Source organism: Ranitomeya imitator, chromosome 2 (assembly GCF_032444005.1).
Source record: "Ranitomeya imitator isolate aRanImi1 chromosome 2, aRanImi1.pri, whole genome shotgun sequence".
Taxonomy (NCBI): Eukaryota; Metazoa; Chordata; class Amphibia; order Anura; family Dendrobatidae; genus Ranitomeya; species Ranitomeya imitator.
This window is the reverse complement of record NC_091283.1, coordinates 603,534,115-603,554,781: the sequence shown is the minus strand read 5'-3', so window position 1 is coordinate 603,554,781 and position 20,667 is coordinate 603,534,115. Positions and strand designations below refer to the sequence as shown.

General features: G+C 42.7%; 1 protein-coding gene across 1 annotated transcript in view; it reads right to left on the bottom strand.

Annotated features, from left to right (window-relative positions):
* Nucleotides 1-20,667, bottom strand: part of TIMP2 (TIMP metallopeptidase inhibitor 2) — a 70,047-nt gene that overhangs the window by 17,857 nt on the left and 31,523 nt on the right. The window contains exons 2-3 of the mRNA XM_069752413.1: nucleotides 17,824-17,924; nucleotides 11,322-11,430 (exon numbers count right to left, since the gene is read on the bottom strand). Coding sequence (XP_069608514.1) covers nucleotides 11,322-11,430; nucleotides 17,824-17,924 — 210 coding nt within the window. The remainder of the gene's footprint in view (nucleotides 1-11,321; nucleotides 11,431-17,823; nucleotides 17,925-20,667) is intronic.

The window sequence follows — 20,667 nt, the reverse complement described above, 5'->3', positions numbered from 1 at the left end:
AGTGTCACGTGACCCGCTGTAAATAGCAGAGCTAAAATTGCTGGAATGGCGCCACTGTAGGAGGTAATTATACATTGTTTTAATTTTTTTTTACAGAGCCCTGAAGCACTTAAATTGGTTCTCCAAGAATGAGATAAAATGGAGTCTCTGATCTAATTAAGGGCATGTGAACACGTCAGGATTTTTTCCTGACAAAATCCTGAGAATTCTGCCAGAAATCCGCGTCCTTTTTTCGCGCGGATTTCTCGCGGAATTTGCGCGTTTTTTTTGCGGATTTTTTGCGTGTTTTTTTTTTCCCCCCCCCGGAATGACCTTTTTGATAGGAAATCCGCAAAAAAAACGGAAAAAGCTAGAGCATGTCCTGATTTTTTGCGGTATGCGTTTTTTTTGCGGAAAAAAACGCTAACATCTGCACAAAAAATGCGGAATGCATTCTAAAAGATAGGATGCATAATGTTAGCGTTTTTTTACCGGATTTATAGCGTTTTTATAGCGAAATTCCGCAAAAAAAACGCTAAAAATCCTGACGTGTGCACATACCCTAAAACTGCAGCCCATCCTATCCATATCGCAGTATGGGCTGCACACTGAAGACTGCATTTTGTCTCCCGATGTAAAAAAAACAAACAGTTCTGATCCTTCATTATTAGGTATTTTAAATAATATTTATTATGTTAATGCACAAATGTCTTTGTATTTACATATATATATTTTTATTTTTTGTGATTGTTTTTATTCTAGTTATATATTCACCTGTTTGCTAATTCAATTAAGATGAGGAGCAGGTGTAAATTGCTGCGGAATCCGCACAAAGAATTGACATGCTGCGGAAAAAACAAGGCTGCATTTCCGTTGTTTTTTTTCCCGCAGCATGTGCACTGCGGATTTTGTTTTCCATACGTTTATATGGTACTGTACAACGCATGGAAAACAGCTGCGGACCGGCAGCAAAATCCGCAGCGTGTGCACATAGCCATATTGTTGGAAGAGTACTATAGCCGCGCACTGGACAGGTGAACTGATTTGTGCTCCTTTCTTAAGACTAAAGATACACAGCCCCCAAGACTTGTGCCTCAACTGACAAGAGCTGTATCACACAGGCAGGAGCACGGCTGTGATATGTGTAGAAATATGTTTTTACCCACACTGTATTTGGCGAGAAGACCTCCAGAGAAGACCTCCAGCTTCATAGACATCCTCTTCCTCTACCAATTTTACTGCTTTATAGCCGCGAACAGAGACTTACTATACCCAAATGGAAAACATTGAGAAGGATGAAGATCACGTTAACCCCTTATGTGCTCAACTAAGAAGTGATATATTTCTTCACATATAACAGCCGTGCTCCTGGCTGCTGACTCAGGTATGTGTGACACAGCTGTTGTCACACAGGTCTCTTAACAAGTCTTTTAGTCTGCAGCTAGTGCTAACACGTGACTAGGACGGGAATTATATCAGGGATGCCATTTTATCTCATTCTCAAGGAGATCCCCCTTAAGCAAGGGCTGTCGATGATTTTTGATCATTTACATGATTTTGGAATGTGTTATAAGAATACCCACTTTTGTACTTGTAGGTATATATTATATGTTTGCCATTTCCACCTGTCTTACATAAACATGAATGTGCAATGTTTCCTCAATTTAAAAGGAAATGGGGCCATAACCCAATGATCTGAAGTAATAATCTCCTGAAATTTACATCATAACTGGTTAATGTTTTGTCAAGAGCTAATTGAGAAACCCTTCTCAAAGTGGAAATAATCCATCAGTAAACAAGTCCAATCTAGTTAAATGGCACTGTTAGCGTTTGACAGTGGCACTATTGCACGCACATGTCAGCTGTTCAAAACAGCTGACATATCCCGACTTTGATGCGGGCTCACCACAGGAGCCCACATCAAAGCAGGGGATCTGACCTTGGACGTACTATCCCGTCCGAGGTCAGAAAGGGGTTGTGTATACATACTCTTCATATGACTGGCCTGTGGCGTAGGAAGGTAAGACTAGAGCCTTTTTTTTTAACAAAGAAAAAAACATCAAAGCCTGGCTACGTTTTACCAAAACCTATGTCAAGTCAGTCTTAGTCTGTTTATGTGCGTAAAAGTGTTATAGTCTATTGAGACCGAAGTTGACACTTTTGGCCATATTTGACACAAAGATAACACTGCACATCACCAAAAGAACACCATACCCAATGTGAAACATTAACCCCTTCATGACCTTGGGATTTTCCGTTTTCCGTGTTCGTTTTTCGCTCCCCTCCTTCCCAGAGCCATAACTTTTTTATTTTTCCCATCAATATGGCCATGAGGGCTTATTTTTTGCGGGACGAGTTGTACTTTTGAACGACACCATTGGTTTTACCATGTTGTGTACTAGAAAATGGGAAAAAAAATTCCAAGTGCGGTGAAATTGCAAAAAAAGTGCAATCCCACACTTGTTTTTTGTTTGGCTTTTTTGCTAGCTTCACTAAATGCTGAAACTGATCTGCCGTTATGATTCTCCAGGTCATTACGAGTTCATAGACCCCAAACATGTCTAGGTTATTTTTTATCTAAGTGGTAAAAAAAATTCCAAGCTTTGCTAAAAAAAAGAACAATTGCGCCATTTTCCGATACCCGTAGCGTCTCCATTTTCCTGATCTGGGGTCGGGTGAGGGCTTATTTTTTGCGTGACAAGCTGACGTTTTTATGTAGAGGAGCTGCGGAGACACCATCACGTGTTTCTCAACGCAGGCAGTGAATAGCCAGGCCTTTCCCCGGGAAGGAACAACCAAGGGACGGGCAACATCCAATAAAGGAAAAGGCCTGGCTATTCACTGCCTGCGTTGAGAAACACGTGATGGTGTCTCCGCAGCTCCTCTACATGCATTTGCATAATTGGGGGCAGTGTTCTGGATCACTGCGTTGAGAAACACGTGATGGTGTCTCCGCGGTGTTGGATGTTTTGGTCTCCACGAGGTCAATCATCCGTGCCTTTATAGACTTTCTACTAGGCACTGGTCCTGATAGCCAGTTTCCTACTCCACACTGATGAGGGGCAAAAACCCTGAAACAGCTGTCTGTGGATGGATACCTTGCTTGGCATAGGTGGTTTTCCTTTATTGGATGCTGCCCTTCCCTTGGTTGTTCCTTCCCGGGGAAAGGCCTGGCTATTCACTGCCTGCGTTGAGAAACACGTGATGGTGTCTCCGCAGCTCCTCTACATGCATTTGCATATTTGGGGGCAGTGTTCTGGATCACTGCATTGAGAAACACGTGATGGTGTCTCCGCGGTGTTGGATGTTTTGGTCTCCACGAGGTCAATCATCCGTGCCTTTATAAGCTGACATTTTTAATGATACCATTTTGGTGCAAAATACGTTCTTTTGATCTCACGTTATTGCATTTTAATGCAATGTCGCGGCTACCAAAAATACTTAATTTTGGTGTTTCGAATTTTTTTCTCTCTACGCCGTTTAGGGATCAGGTTAATCCTTTTTTTTATTGATAGATCGGGTGATTCTGAATGCAGCGATACTAAATATGTATATATTTGATTTTATTTTTATTGTTTTATTTTGAATGGGGCGAAAGGGGAGTGATTTAAACTTTTACATTTTTTTTTATTTATTGCATATTTTTTCAAACGTTTTTTTTTTACTTTTGCCATGCTTTAATAGCCTCCATGGGAGGCTAAAAGTTGGCATAGCCTGATCGGCTCAGCTACATAGCAGTGATCATCAAGGAGACCTCTGGTTACTAAGCCGACGCATCGCTGACCCCAAATCATGTGACGGGGGTCAGCGATGAGCGCACTTCCGGCCGCGCGGCTGTAAGCGGTAGTTAAATGCCGCTGTCAGCGTATGACAGCGGCATTTAACTAGTTAATAGCGGCGAGTGGATCGCGATTCCACGCGCTGCTATTGCGCGCACATGTCAGCTGCTGTTCAAAACAGCTGACATGTCGCGGCTTTGATGTGGGCTCAGTGCAGGAGCCAACATCAAAGCAGGGGATCTGACCTCGGACGTACTATCCCGTCCGAGGTCAGAAAGGGGTTAAGGAAGCAGCATTATGCTTTGGAGCCACGCAGCTGGAACTGGGGCTTAAGTGAAGGTGGAGGGAATTATGAATAGTTCCAAATATCAGTCAATTTTGCTTCAAAACCTTCAGGTCTCTGCTAAGAAGACGAAGAGTAATTTCACCTTTCAGCACAACAATGCTAAGTTCAAAATAAACAAAAGAATGGCTTTAACCCCTTAGTGACAGCCAATTTGGTACTTAATGACCGAGCCAATTTTTGCAATTCTGACCACTGTCACTTTATGAGGTTATAACTCTGGAACGCTTCAACGGATCCCGCTGATTCTGAGATTGTTTTTTCGTGACATATTGTACTTCATGTTAGTGGTAACATTTCTTCGATATTACTTGCGATTATTTATGAAAAAAACGGAAATATGGCGAAAATTTTTAAAATTTTGCAATTTTCAAACTTTGTATTTTTATGCCCTTAAATCAGAGAGATATGTCACGAAAAATAGTTAATAAATAACATTTCCCACATGTCTACTTTACATCAGCACAATTTTGGAAACAAAATTTTTTTGTTAGGGAGTTATAAGGGTTAAAATTTGACCAGCAATTTCTCATTTTTACAACACCATTTTTTTTTAGGGACCACATCACATTTGAAGTCATTTTGAGGGGTCTATATGATAGAAAATACCCAAGTGTGACACCATTCTAAAAACTACACCCCTCAAGGTTCTCAAAACCACATTCAAGAAGTTTATTAACCCTTTACGTGCTTCACAGGAACTGAAACAATGTGGAAGGAAAAAATGAACATTTAACTTTTTTTTGCAAACATCTTAATTCAGAACCATTTTTTTTATTTTCACAAGTGTAAAAACAGAAATGTAACCATAAATTTTGTTATGCAATTTCTCCTGAATACGCCAATACCCCATATGTGGGGGTAAACAACTTTTTGGGCGCACCGCAGAACTTAGAAGTGAAGGAGCGCCGTTTGACTTTTTCAATGCAGAATTGGCTGGAATTGAGATCGGACGCCATGTCACGTTTAGAGAGCCCCTGATGTGCCTAAACAGTGGAAACCCCTCAAGTGACACCATTTTGGAAACTAGACCCCTTAAGGAACTTATCTAGATGTGTGGTGAGCACTTTGAACCCCCAAGTGCTTCACAGAAGTTTATAACGTAGAGCCGTGAAAATAAAAAATCGCTTTTGTTTACACAAAAATGATCTTTTCGCCCACAAATTATTATTTTCACAAGGGTAACAGGAGAAATTAGACCACAAAAGTTGTTGAGCAATTTCTCCTGAATACGTCGATACCCCATATGTGAGGGTAAACCACTGTTTGGGCGCACCGCAGAGCTTGGAAGTGAAGGAGCGCCGTTTTACTTTTTCAATGTAGAATTGGCTGGAATTGAGATTGGACGCCATGTCGCGTTTGGAGAGCCTCTGATGTGCCTAAACAGTGGAAACCCCCCACAAGTGACCCCATTTTGGAAACTAGACCCCTTAAGGAACATATCTAGATGTGTGGTGAGCACTTTGAACCCCCATGTGCTTCACAGAAGTTTATAATGCAGAGCCGTGAAAATAAAAAATATTTTTTTTTCCACAAAAAAGATTTTTTAGCCCCCAAGTTTTTATTTTCACAAGGGTAACAAGAGAAATTGGACCCCAAAAGTTGTTGTCCAATTTGTCCTGAGTATGCTGGTACCCCATATGTGGGGGTAAACCACTGTTTGGGCGCACGGCAGAGCTCGTAAGGGAAGGAGCGCCTTTTTGGAATGCAGACTTTGATAGAATGGTCTGTGGGCATTATGTTGCGATTGCAGAGCCCCTGATGTACCTAAACTGTAGTAACCCCCCACAAGTGACCCCATTTTGGAAACTAGAACCCCCAAGGAACTTATCTAGATGTGTGGTGAGAACTTTGAATGCCCAAGTGCTTCACAGAAGTTTAGAATGCAGAGTCGTGAAAATAAAAAATATTTTTTTTTTCACAAAAAAGATATTGTAGCCCCCAAGTTTTTATTTTCACAAGGGTAACAAGAGAAATTGGACTCCAGAATTTGTTGTCCAATTTATCCCGAGTACGCTGATGCCCCATATGTGGGGGTAACCCACTGTTTGGGCACACGGCAGAGCTCAGAAGGGAGGGAGCACCATTTGACTTTTTGAGCGCAAAATTGGCTGTCGTGTTTGGAGACCCCCTGATGTACCTAAACAGTGGAAACCCCCCAATTCTAGCTCCAACCCTAACCCCAACACACCCCTAACCCTAATCCCAACCTGATCCATAATCCTAATCACTAACCCTAACCATAATCACAACCCTTACCCCAAAACAACCCTAATGTCAACCCTAACCATAACCCTAATCAAAACCCTAAATCCAACACACCCCTAATCCTAATCTCAACCCTAACCTCAAACCTAACCCTAATCCCAATACACCCCTAATCACAACCCTAACCTTAACCCTAATCCCAAACCTAACCCTAATCCCAAGCGTAACCCTAATGCCAACCCTAACCCTAATACCAACCCTAATCCAAACCCTAACCCTAATCCCAGCTCTAACCCTAACTTTAGCCCCAACCCTAGCCCTAACTTTAGCCCCAACCCTAACCCTAGCCCTAAGGCTACTTTCACACTTGCGTCGTTTGGCATTCCGTCGCAATCCGTAGTTTTGGACAAGAAACGGATCCTGCAAATGTGCCCGCAGGATGCGTTTTTTGCCCATAGACTTGTATTGCCGACGGATCGTGACGGATGGCCACACGTCGCGTCCGTCGTGCACTGGATCAGTTGTGTTTTGGCGGACCGTCGGCACAAAAAAACGTTCAATGAAACGTTTTTTTGTACGTCGCATCCGCCATTTCTGACCGCGCATGCGTGGCCGTAACTCCGCCCCCTCCTCCCCAGGACATAGATTGGGCAGCGGATGCATTGAAAAACTACAGCTGCTGCCCACGTTGTGCACGATTTTCACAACGTGCGTCAGTATGTCGGGCCGACGCATTGCGACGGCCCCGTACCGACGTAAGTGTGAAAGAAGCCTAACCCTAAATTTAGCCCCAACCCTAAGCCTAAATTTAGCCCTAACCCTAGCCCTAACCCTACCCCTAACCTAACCCTACCCCTAACCCTACCCCTAACCTAACCCTACCCCTAACCCTACCCCTAACCTAACCCTACCCCTAACCCTAATTTTAGCCCCAACTGCTGTTCTCCTGCCGGCCGGCAGATGGAGACAGATGGCAGGCGCACTGGGCATGCGTCCGCCATGTTCTTCTGCCGGCGGCCAGGAGGAGCAGCAGGAGGACCCAGGGACACAGGTGAGTATTGTAGGGTCCCCGAATCCCCCTATTTCTCTGTCCTCTGATGTGCGATCACATCAGAGGACAGAGAATTACACTTTACTTTTTTTTTTGCGGTCGCCGGTAAACAGTTAATTACCGGCGATCGCAAAACAGGGGTCGGTAAAACCGACCCTGATCATGCTCTTTGGGGTCTCGGCTACCCCCGGCAGCCGAGACCCCAAAGATTCTCCCGGTGCCGGCCGGCGGGCGCACTGCGCATGCGCCCGCCATTTTGAAGATGGCGGCGCCCACCGGGAGACACGAGGAGCATCGGGGGAGCTAGGTGAGTATTGGGGGGCCACCTGGGACCCCTTTTCTCTGTCCTCCGATGTGCGATCACATCGGAGGACAGAGAAATTAAAAAGAGATCACGTTTTTTTTTTTTTGCGATCGCCGGTAAACGGTTAATTACCGGCGATCGCAAATGCGGGGTGGGTTAAAAACCCCCCGAATCATGTTCTCTGGGGTCTCGGCTACCCCCGGCAGCCGAGACCCCGGAGAAAATCGGCCTCTGGGGGGCGCTATTGACTTTTTCCACAGCGCCGTTAATTAACGGCGCTGTGGTTTAAGTACCCTTAGCGGCCGCCGTTAAAAGGCGTATCGGCGGTCGCTAAGGGGTTAATAACCAGAAGATCAAAGTTTTGGAATGGCCTAACCAGAGCCCAGACATGAATCCATTTGAAAATCTGTGGGTTGACCTAAAGAGGGCGCTGTACATAGAAGATACCCTCACAAGCTGATAGATTTGGAGCTACTAGAAGTAACAGTGGGCAAAGATTTGCAATTCTAGATGTACCATGTTGATAGACTCCTACCCCAAAACACTGAATTATCTCATAAATTCATAGACTACTTCAACAAAGTATTAATTTAAGGGTATGCATATTTATACAACCCCATTATTTTAGTTCTTTATTTTTATTTTCCACCAGAAAAGATTTTAGTTTGTTTCTCAATGGACTTGTACATTTCTAAAATTATTCTTCTTGGCAAGATTTTTTACAAATTAAAATAAAACAAAGCCTGTTAAAAATGTAAAAAATGCATTTAACAGAAAACAATTCAAATAGGTTAGTTTCTGATGAGACATTCCCCTATTAACACTTTCATAATGCATTATGCCATGTGTCTGTTAATAATTACCTCTTGTCAATGTATTTATACATTTCCATGAGAATAAAAAAACCAAGACGAACAGCACAAAACAGTGATCTAAGAGCATACAGTCATGGCCGTAAGTGTTTGCATCCTCGAAATTGTTCCAGAAAAGGAAGTATATCTCTTAGAAAATTATTGCAATTACACAAGTTTTGTTACACACGTGTATTTCCTTTGTGCGTATTGGAACATCACAAAAAAAAAACAGAGGGAAAAAAGCAAATTAGACATACTGTATTTTTCGATTCGAAGACGCACCCCAAATTTTGAGGAGAAAAATAGGAAAAAACTTTTAAATAAATTGGTGGTGCTTCTTATAATCCATGCATCTTATTGCTTATCGGGGGTTGTGGTTGCAGTGGATCAGGGTCCCAGGGTCGCTGCTGGAGACAGGAGTGAAATGTTGCTGCAGACTGAGATGAGGGGGTGTACAGGTGTCCTGTGCTGCAGGGGGGCTCCGGTGCTGCAGGGGTGTCTCTGGTGCTGCAAGGGTGCCTCTGGTGCTGTGGGGGTGTCTCCGGTGCTGCGGGGGGCTCTGCCGACATTTTGTGAAAGGCCAGTGCCCCCCAGGAGTTCGTCCATGCTTTCTTGTGCGGTGGACTTCGGGAAAATGGCGACGCATGCGCAGATGGAGATCTTGGGACCAATATCTCGAGAGATGAAATCTCATCTCCCGAGTTTCCGGCGGCCATTTTCCCGAAGTCCGTCGCACAGGAAAGCCTAGACCAACTGCTGGGGGGCTCTGGCCTTTCACAAAATGTCGCCAGAGCCCCCCCAGAGCACCGGAGACTCCAGCATCATCCTGGGCGGCAGCGGACAACCACAGCAGCAGCGGCAGACAACCGCAGCAGCGGACACCCCCTCATCCCAATGTAACCGTAAGCGGTATATCGCTTTGTAAGACGCACCCCCATTTCCCCCCCAGATTTGGGGGAAATAAAGTGCGTCTTACAAAGCGAAAAATACGGTAATTTCATACAAAACCCCCCAAAAGGGCCGGACAAAATTATTGACACCCTCAACTTAATATTTGGTTGCACACCCTTTGGAATAAATAACTGCAATCAATTGCTTCCTAGAACCATCAATATGCTTCTTACACCTCTCAACTAGAATTTTGGACCACTCTTTTTTGCAAACTGCTCCAGGTCTCTCATATTTGAAGGCGCCTTCTCTAAACAGCAATTTTAAGATCTCTACACAGATGATCAATAGGATTTAGATCCGGACTCATTGTTGGCCATTTCAGATCTCTCTAGCGCTTTGCTTCCATCCATTTTTGGGGGCTTCTTGAAGCATGTTTTGGGTACGGTAATTGTCCTGCTGGAAGACCCATGACCTAGGACGCAAACTCAGCTTTCTGACACTGAGCACTACATTGTGACCCAATATCCTTTGGTAATCTTCAGATTTCATAATGACTTGCACATAGTCAAGGCACCTAGTGCCAGAAGCGGCAAAGCAACCCCAAAACATCTTTGAACCTCCACCATATTTTTGATTGTAGGTACTATGTTCTTTTCTTTGTTGGCTTCATTGCATTCTTGGTAAACCGTAAAATGATGTGCTTTACAAAAAAGCTCTATCTTTGTCTCCCCTGTCCACAAGACACTTACCCAGAAGGATTTTTGTTTACTCACGTACATTTTGGCAACTGCAGTTTAGCTTTGTTATGTCTCTATGTTAGCAGTGGAACCTTCTGAATCTCCTGCCATAGCGTTTCATTTCATTCCAATGTTGACAAATAGTTCAAGCTGACACTGATGCACCGTGAGCCTGCAGAACAGCTTGAATTTCTTTGGAACTTGATTGGGGCTGCTTTGCTTATCTACCATCCAGACTATCCTGCATTCCAACCTTTCATGTATTTTTATCTACCTTCCATGTCAAGGGAGATTAGCTACAGTGCAGTGGATTGTAAACTTCTTGATTATGCTTTCTACTGTGGATAAAGGAACATCAAGATCTCTGGAGATGGACTTGTATCCTTGAGGTTGTTGATATTTTTCAACAATTTTGATTCTCAAGTCCTCAGACAGTTCTCTTCTCCTCTTTCTCTGTTCTCCATGCCTAGTGTGGCACACACAGACATACAATGCAAATATTGAGTCAACTTCTCTCCTTTTTAGCTGGTTTCATGTGTGATTTTCATATTGTCCACACCTGTTACTTGCCACAGGCGAGTATGAACGAACATCACATGCTTAAAACAAAGTTTTTTATCCACATTTTTGGAAAGCTGACGACAATTTTGTCTGGCCCATTTTTGGGGGTTTTGTTGGAAAATATTTTTAAATTTGCCTTTTTTTCTCTGTTCTTTGGTATTGTTCCAATGCACACAAAGGAAATGTACATGTGTATAACAAAACATGCGTAATTTGCAATAATTTTCAGGGAGAAATACACTTCATTTCCTGGAGCAATTTCAAAGGTGCAAACACTTTCAGCCATGACTGTATGTAACTTAATGACAATAAGTGTTTAGTGAAACAGACATGTCAAGATTGCTAATGAAAAGTAGACGTCCAACGCCTTTTCATATTGACGATTACAGACATAACATAAGACACCATTATAAGTTACACCTTTTCTATCAGTTTGTTTACATCAATGTCATCAGTGGCTGGCGAGGCAAGGGATTTTCCAGGTTTATTTTGTTGTTATGCCATCAGAAGATGGCAGATTGAGTTTACCATACCATTACAAGTATTGTATAAAGCTAGGCTATATAACATTACCAAAATCAGAGCGAATACAGTCACATGTAAAAAGCACAAACCTGCAATCAAATACTCCTTTTTGCCTCCAGTCTCCAGTGTCACTCCACATACAGCCGATGAGGGAGCAGTAAAGATGTACTGTATATCCTCGGTAGGTCCCTTGAACATCTACAAAAGCATGTAAAAAATTTGAATACGGTATGAATGACAACAAATATTTCCATAAATGGATCATTAATATACAGGTCCTTCTCAAAAAATTAGCATATAGTGTTAAATTTCATTATTTACCATAATGTAATGATTACAATTAAACTTTCATATATTATAGATTCATTATCCACCAACTGAAATTTGTCAGGTCTTTTATTGTTTTAATACTGATGATTTTGGCATACAACTCCTGATAACCCAAAAAACCTGTCTCAATAAATTAGCATATCAAGAAAAGGTTCTCTAAACGACCTATTACCCTAATCTTCTGAATCAACTAATTAACTCTAAACACATGCAAAAGATACCTGAGGCTTTTATAAACTCCCTGCCTGGTTCATTACTCAAAACCCCCATCATGGGTAAGACTAGCGACCTGACAGATGTCAAGAAGGCCATCATTGACACCCTCAAGCAAGAGGGTAAGACCCAGAAAGAAATTTCTCAACAAATAGGCTGTTCCCAGAGTGCTGTATCAAGGCACCTCAATGGTAAGTCTGTTGGAAGGAAACAATGTGGCAGAAAACGCTGTACAACGAGAAGAGGAGACCGGACCCTGAGGAAGATTGTGGAGAAGGACCGATTCCAGACCTTGGGGAACCTGAGGAAGCAGTGGACTGAGTCTGGTGTGGAAACATCCAGAGCCACCGTGCACAGGCGTGTGCAGGAAATGGGCTACAGGTGCCGCATTCCCCAGGTAAAGCCACTTTTGAACCATAAACAGCGGCAGAGGCGCCTGACCTGGGCTACAGAGAAGCAGCACTGGACTGTTGCTAAGTGGTCCCAAGTACTTTTTTCTGATGAAAGCAAATTTTGCATGTCATTCGGAAATCAAGGTGCCAGAGTCTGGAGGAAGACTGGAGAGAAGGAAATGCCAAAATGCCTGAAGTCCAGTGTCAAGTACCCACAGTCAGTGATGGTGTGGGGTGCCATGTCAGCTGCTGATGTTGGTCAATGCAGCTAGCTATCAGGAGATTTTGGAGCATTTCATGCTTCCATCGGCTGAAATGCTTTATGGAGATGAAGATTTCATTTTTCAGCACGACCTGGCACCTGCTCACAGTGCCAAAACCACTGGTAAATGGTTTACTGACCATGGTATTACTGTGCTCAATTGGCCTGCCAACTCTCCTGACCTGAACCCCATAGAGAATCTGTGGGATATTGTGAAGAGAAAGTTGAGAGACGCAAGACCCAACACTCTGGATGAGCTTAAGGCCGCTATTGAAGCATCCTGGGCCTCCATAACATCTCAGCAGTGTCACAGGCTGATTGCCTCCATGCCACGCCGCATTGAAGCAGTCATTTCTGCCAAAGGATTCCCGACCAAGTATTGAGTGCATAACTGAACATTATTATTTGATGGTTTTTTTGTTTGTTATTAAAAAACACTTTTATTTGATTGAATGGGTGAAATATGCTAATTTATTGAGACAGGTTTTTTGGGTTATCAGGAGTTGTATGCCAAAATCATCAGTATTAAAACAATAAAAGACCTGACAAATTTCAGTTGGTGGATAATGAATCTATAATATATGAAAGTTTAATTGTAATCATTACATTATGGTAAATAATGAAATTTAACACTATATGCTAATTTTTTGAGAAGGACCTGTATTGAAGGTGGTTGTCTCCTACTTTACAGTTTATACTTCATGACCCCAGAGTAATTAAATAAAAAACAAACAATAATCACCCCCTGGACCAGCATTCCCTGCTGATATGCTAGCATCAATAGTCAGCAGGAGATTTTATGTGACCACTGCAGCTAATTAGTAGTCGCTGATTGGATGCAATGAGAACACTGCAGCCAAACAAGAAGAGACTGTTAGGACGGAATGTGCAGGCGTCAGCGGTCAGCAGCTGCTGATTAGGTACCCGCAGCGTTTACTGACCGTGGGAACATACCCTAAGTCTGCTAACCTGACAGGCAAATGTAACGTTCTTCAGTTTGGGTCATGAGACCTGCAGCCTTTCCAGACATCGCGGTCCATACACAGACCATTAATGTTACATGTGTGAAAGCAGTGTTAGGGCTCCTTGCAACGAGTGTGTTATGTGCACGTGTGCTGTCCATCTTAACATAAGTTAGCACATAGACCAATGTTATTCAATAGAGAGGTTACTGAATAGGACGTCCTTATTTTTATGGATACATTCCAATTATTGACTTAGGAAACAGATGCCATATGGATGTTATATACACCTAAAAAATGGACATACAGAGAGAATACAAATGACACTGCAGATGAAAATGGTCCATTTTTTCTGGGTGAAAAAGAGATGAGTTCACTTAGGCTCCTCTGAACCCAGCATTACCTTGAGAGACTGAGAACATTTCGACCCAGACCGATGGTCCATGTGAAAATACTTGCAGCATGCACTAGCCTGGTCTAATTTACAGACCAGCCTAATCCATGTCAATAACAGGCAGGTCCGGTGCTCATCAGCTATGCGGACGACCACATGAAGCATCAATAGTAAAAACATATGTTAAAAATAATAAAAAAAAATCATTATATACTCACCCTGCGACGGCCCCCGGATCCAGCCCAGGCCTTTCCCGCTCCTCGCGCGCCGCTCTGGTCCCCAGAATGCATTGCGGCAATGACCGGAGATGACGTAGCAGTCTCGCGAGACCGCTACATCATCACGTGTTATTGCCGCTTCGGACCAGAGCGGCGCGCGAGGAGCTGGAAAGGCCTGGGCTGCATCCGGGGGCCGTCGCAGGGTGAGTATATAATGATTTTTTATTATAATTCTTTTTTTAAACACGGATATGGTGCCCACATTGCTATATACTGCGTGGGCTGTGTTATATACTACGTGGGCAGCGTTATATACTGCGTGGGCTATGTTATATACTACGTCGGCTGTGCAATATAATACATGGCTGTGCTATATACTACGTGGGCTGTGTAATATACTACGTGGCTGTGTAATATACTGCGTGGGCTGTGTTATATACTGCGTCGGCTCTGCAATATACTGCGTCAGCTCTGCAATACACTACGTGGGCTGTGCTATATACTACGGGGCTGTGCAATATACTACGTGGCTGTGCAATATACTTCGTGGCTGTGCAATATACTACTTTGCTGTGCTATGTACTACGTGGGTATACGTGGGCTGTGTTATATACTGCATGGACTGTGTTATATACTACGTCGCTGTGCAATATACCACGTGGGCTGTGTAATATATTACGTGGCTGTAATATACTGCGTGGGCTGTGCTATATACTGTGTGGGCTGTTATATACTGCGTCGGCTGTGCAATGTACTACGTAGCTCTGCTATATACTACGTGGGCTGTGTAATATACTACGTGGCTCTGTTATATACTACGTGGGCTGTGCAATATACTACATGGACTGTGCAATATACTACGTGGCTGTGCAATATACTATGTGGCTGTGCTATATACTACTTGGCTGTGCTATATATTATGTGGGACTACGTGACTGTTATACACTGAATGGGCTGTGTTATATACGGTACTATGTCACTGTGCTATATACTACGTGGGATGTAATATACTTCGTGGCCTGTGCTATATACTACATGGCTGTGCTATATACTACATGGCTGTGCTATATACTACGTGGCTGTGCTATATATTACGTGGGCTGTGCAATATACTACGTGGCTGTGCAATATACTACGTGGGCTGTGAAATATACTACGTGGGCTGTGTAATATACTACGTGGCCTGTGCTATATACTACATGGCTGTGCTATATACTACGTGGCTGTGCTATATATTACGTGGGCTGTGCAATATACTACGTGGCTGTGCAATATATTACGTGGCTGTGCAATATACAGTACTACGTGGGCTGTGAAATATACTACGTGGGCTGTGCAATATACTACGTGGCTGTGCTATATACTACGTGGCTGTGCTATATACTACGTAGGCTGTGCAATATACTACGTTGCTGTGCAATATACTACGTGGGCTGTGCTACATACTACGTGGCTGTGCAATATACTACGTGGGCTGTGTTATACACTATGTGGACTGTGTTATACACTACGTGGGCTGTGTAAAAACACTACGTGGGCTGTGTTATACACTACGTGGGCTGCGTTATATACTGCGTGGGCTGTTATATACTACGTGAGCTGTGTTATATACTACGTGGCTGTATTATATACTACGTGGCTGTATTATATGCTATGTGGGCTGCTATATACTACGTGGCTGTGCTATATACTACGTGGCCGGCTGCGAACAATCAGCAACAGGCGCACTCCGGCCGCAAATTGGCGCGGGATTTCAACCACGCTTCGCTAATTGGTCGCGCCCGGCCAGCCGAATTCTGTGTATTCATTGTATTATTCTAAAATCTTCATAAATAAACTACATACATATTCTAGAATACCCGATGCGTTAGAATCGGGCCACCATCTAGTTTTGAAATAAAGTTGGTAGTGTTTGATGTTTTTTCATCCTAAATTTGGATGAAAGACTATTCTAAGAAAGGTGTCGTTTGTGGCTTGGCTTCACTGAACGTGTATGGCCAGGCTGAATGACTATAGAAGACCAATACTGAATCAAGCATGTCGTCATTAGAATGGTCATTTAACCAACAACATACTTTAACCCCTTTGGGAACCATGGCGTATTATTACATCATGGAACGAGAGTGGTATGGAGTGGACTCAGGAACCCGGCCAGCTCCACAAAGGGCAGGTGCTGGCTGAGTTATGCAGCCGAAACGTGCCTTCAACAACAGAGCTAGGCGCTAGCCTCTGACAACAGTGATTACTTGTGGACATGTGATGTACTGTATGTTAGCACCTAACGGTATTGTTTAACCTCTTAAATGCTGCTGTCAACCTCTGGTAGAAAATAATGTCTTCAAAGGGATATTTGTAGTTAAAGTTCTGCGCTGCCGCTAAGATGAATTTCAGGAGAGTATAGTTGATTCACAGTGGTTTTATTCTACGCGTTTCAGGGGTCTCATGCCCCCTTTGGTATTTCCTGATGAAGGGGGCATGAGACCCCTGAAACACGTAGAATAAAACCACTGTGAATCAACTATACTCTCCTGAAATTCATCTTAGCGGCAGCACAGTACTTTAACTACAAATCTCCCTTTGAAGACATTATTTTCTCTGGTCGGTGAAGACCTGTGGATCTGCAGCAGCTGCTATCTATATGCTCTAATCTCATCCTAACCAGGTGAGCAAATTTGGTGTATATTCTCCTCTGTGTAACGTGGATAAGACCCTATTGCGCTCTTTGTCTCCCCATTGTTTTGCAATAGTAACCTCTGGTAGAGACATTTAAATGGCACAACACAGAGCTCAGCATAGTACACTATAAAAACTTGAACGAGACCTAAACTTAATACTTTGCTAGCTCAATACATCAGTAGCATCATTCTTTCTCCTGGCCTGATACTGTACTTTGATACAATTTATCTGTTCAACTCAAAGAGAATTCAATTGTCTGCATACACTGTAGACAGGTCTCTCTAGGATTTAAATAGGTTGTCCACTACTTTTACATTGATGACCTTTCCTCAGTATAGGTCATCAATGTCTGATCGGCCGTGGTCTGACACTCGGCACCCCCACCGATCAACTGTTATTGGTGACTGAATTGATTTCAATAGAAGGCGGATGTGTATTACCCTGCTGTGGCCACTACTAGAAGATAAAGCAGCCGGCGGGCGACAGCCTACAATGGTAACAGCTGATCGGCGAGGGTGCCGAGTGTCGAACCCTGGCCGATCAGACATTGATGACCTCTCCTAAGGATAGCTCATCACTGTAAAAGTAGTGGACACTCTCTTTAAGACTCTGAATACTCCTACACTGACAGCAAGCAAAAATTTTGATTATAGTGAGAAATTAACACATTAGATCAGGGGTCCCCAACCTCATGGGCTTAGTATGCATGACTTCCGGCTCAGCTTGTTAAATTAGCACCAGGTCTAGTAAACAGCTATGACGAGCAGGTCTCCAGATGGTGACTTTGTGAGTAGCTCCACACAGAAAAGCAGATGTGGATGCATATATACTGGTCTTAGTGGTTTGGATATAAATTAAGTTTAGTAAAGTGGAGACAGGCTAATACTGCCAGTCAGAGAAAGTGCTTGAAGCTATTTTAAGGTGGGTGGGAGCAGGATGTCACTAATTTGGGGAAGGGGAGAGGTCTGGATGTGACTCGCAGTCCTCTCCCAGTGCTAAATGGACCACTGCATTAAATTATACACAAGAACTATAGGAACTATTCTATAGGAACTATTCTTATTCTCAAGATATAGCCAATACGCTACGATGCCCATCTGCCATGACACGTGGTATTGTGAACAGCTAAAGTTACGTTTCCTACCTTAATTTGTTTGATTTCATACTGGATTCTTTTGATGGGATTTCCATAGACATCATTCCCACTGTCAACCTCTTTACCCACTATGGCCTTTGCTCTGATCACTGTGTGTAAAGAGAAGAAAACATTAAAATCACAATGGCAAACATGCCCAGGTTTTTTCATCTTCACAAGTTGCATGTCGAAGGGAAATTCATTTGTCATTTATACATTACAATCTTCAAAAAGTGAAGCATAGCCCACGTGTAAACGCTTTTGCAGACAGTGATAGGTTTATTATCTAGTGAGAAAGTCACTGAAGCACACTACCGTTCAAAAATTTAGGGTCACCCAGAGAATTTTGTGTTTTCCATGAAAACTCATACTTTTAGTAATTAAATGAGTTGCCAAATGAATTTAAAATCTAGTCCAGACATTGACAAGGTTCGAAAAAAAGATTTTTATTTGAAATAATAATTTTCTCCTTCAAACTTTGCTTTCGTCAAAGAATGCTCCCTTTGTAGCAATTACAGCATTGCAGACCTTTGGCATTCTAGCAGTTAATTTGCTGAGGTAATCTGGAGAAATTTCACCCCATGCTTCCAGAAGCCCCTCCTACAAGTTGGTTTGGCTTCATGGGACCATTTTGCGTACCATACGGTCAAGCTGCTCCCACAACAGCTCAATGGGGTTGAGATCTGGAGACTGTGCTGGCCACTCCATTACAGATAGAATATCAGCTGCCTGCTTCTTCCCTAAGTAGTTCTTGCATAATTTGGAGGTGTGCTTTGGGTCATTGTCCTGTTGTAGGATGAAGTTGGCTCCAATCAAGCGCTGTCCACAGGGTTTGCTATGGCAATGCAACATGGAGTGATAGCCTTCCTTATTCAAAATCCCTTTTACCTTGTACAAATCTCCCACTTTACCAGCACCAAAGCAACCCCAGACCATCACATTACTTCCACCATGCTTGACAGATGGTGTCAGGCACTCTTCCAGCATCTTTTCAGTTGTTTTGCGTCTCACAAAGGTTCTTCTGTGTGATCAATACACCTCAAACATGGATTCGTCTGTCCATAACACTTTTTTCCAATCTTCCACTGTTCAATGTCTGTTTTCTTTTGCCCATATTAATCTTTTCCTTTTATTAGCCAGTCTCAGATATGGCTTTTTCTTTGCCACTCTGCCCTGAAGGCCAGCATCCCGGAGTCGCCTCTTCACTGTAGACATTGACACTAACGTTTTGCGTGTACTATTTAATGAAGCTGCCAGTTGGGGACCTGTGAGGCGTCGATTTCTCAAACTACAAACTCTAATGTACTTGTCTTGTTGCTCAGTTGTACAGCGGGGCCTCCCACTTCTCTTTCTACTCTGGTTAGAGACTGTTTGTGCTCTCCTCTGAAGGGAGTAGCACACACCGTTGCAGGAAATCTTCAGTTTCTTGGCAATTTCTCGCATGGAATAGCCTTCATTTCTAAGAACAAGAATAGACTGTCGAGTTTCACTTGAAAGTTCTTTTTTTCTGGCCATTTTGAGAGTTTAATGGAACCAACAAATTTAATGCTCCAGATTCACAACTAGCTCAAAGGAAGGTCAGGTTTATAGGTTCTCTAATCAGCCAAACTGTTTTCAGCTGTGCTAACATACTTGCACAAGGGTTTTCAAGGGTATTCTAACCATCCATTGGCCTTCTTACACAGTTAGCAAACACAAAGAACCATAAGAACACTGGAGAGATGGTTGTTGGAAATGGGCCTCTATACACCTATGAAGATATTGGATTACAAACCAGACGTTTGCAGCTAGAATAGTCATTTACCACATTAACAATGTATAGAGTGTATTTCTGAATCATTTAATGTTAGCTTCATTGGAAAAAACTGTGCTTTTCTTTCAAAAACAAGGAAATTTGTAAGTGACCCTAAACTTTTGAACGATAGTGTATTTCAGGTGAATCATATGACAGTTAAGTGCATTACCGTCTGACAAGCTGCAGCTTTATGATCTTGCATTAAACATTTCTACTGATTCATCCATAACTTTAAAGAAGATTATAGACAATGCCGTAGATGACATTTAGAAAAATGAGTGTAGTGAAGGTGTGTAGGAAGACATTAAGAAAAGAAATCGCCAGCAGTAGTGGGTGGTAGAGACAAATGATGGCTATGGGTAACGGTAAGATCCAGCTCTTTTCCTCTCATGCTGCTGAATCATTAGACAAAAATGCATCCAAACTCAGAGAGGATTTGTTGGAAACAGAGAAGCTTTGTGGAGGGAACTGCTACTCTGCATTTTCCAAGCCAAAACCAAAGCAACAGAGCCAGGAGCTAGTGCAAAATTCGTGATGGAAGACGAGGAAGGGGGTAGGGAGCCAGAAGATTCAGATACAATAAGTGTAATAAATGGGACACGGTTGTACCATCATTGAAATCATACCAACATAAAGGTAAAAAAATGAAGCTTTAGTCCTACAACTGAACCTCAATTCACATTTACATCTCTTTGATATAAAAGTATTGTCTGTGCACATTGTTCGTGTTGACAGGAGTGTTGTAATGTGATTTGTTTTGTTTGCAGCATGATACAAATTATTTACAAAACTTACAAATGTCCACAAAGTTTTCTTGATGAAATGGTTTCTAGTTTCTGATACAATACTTATTGATAATTATCAGAACAAGTTTAAAAATTGGCTGCGCTCCTGGAAAGAAGTCTCTTGCTGCCATATTCTTAGAAGGTTGTTTATTGTCCCCTACGCGTTTCAATGCCAAATGACATCTTTATCTAGTGTAAAGACCTACAGGAGTACCTGCAAAAAACATGTTTCCAGAAGCGCAGCCAATTTTTAAACCTGTTTTTCATCATTTC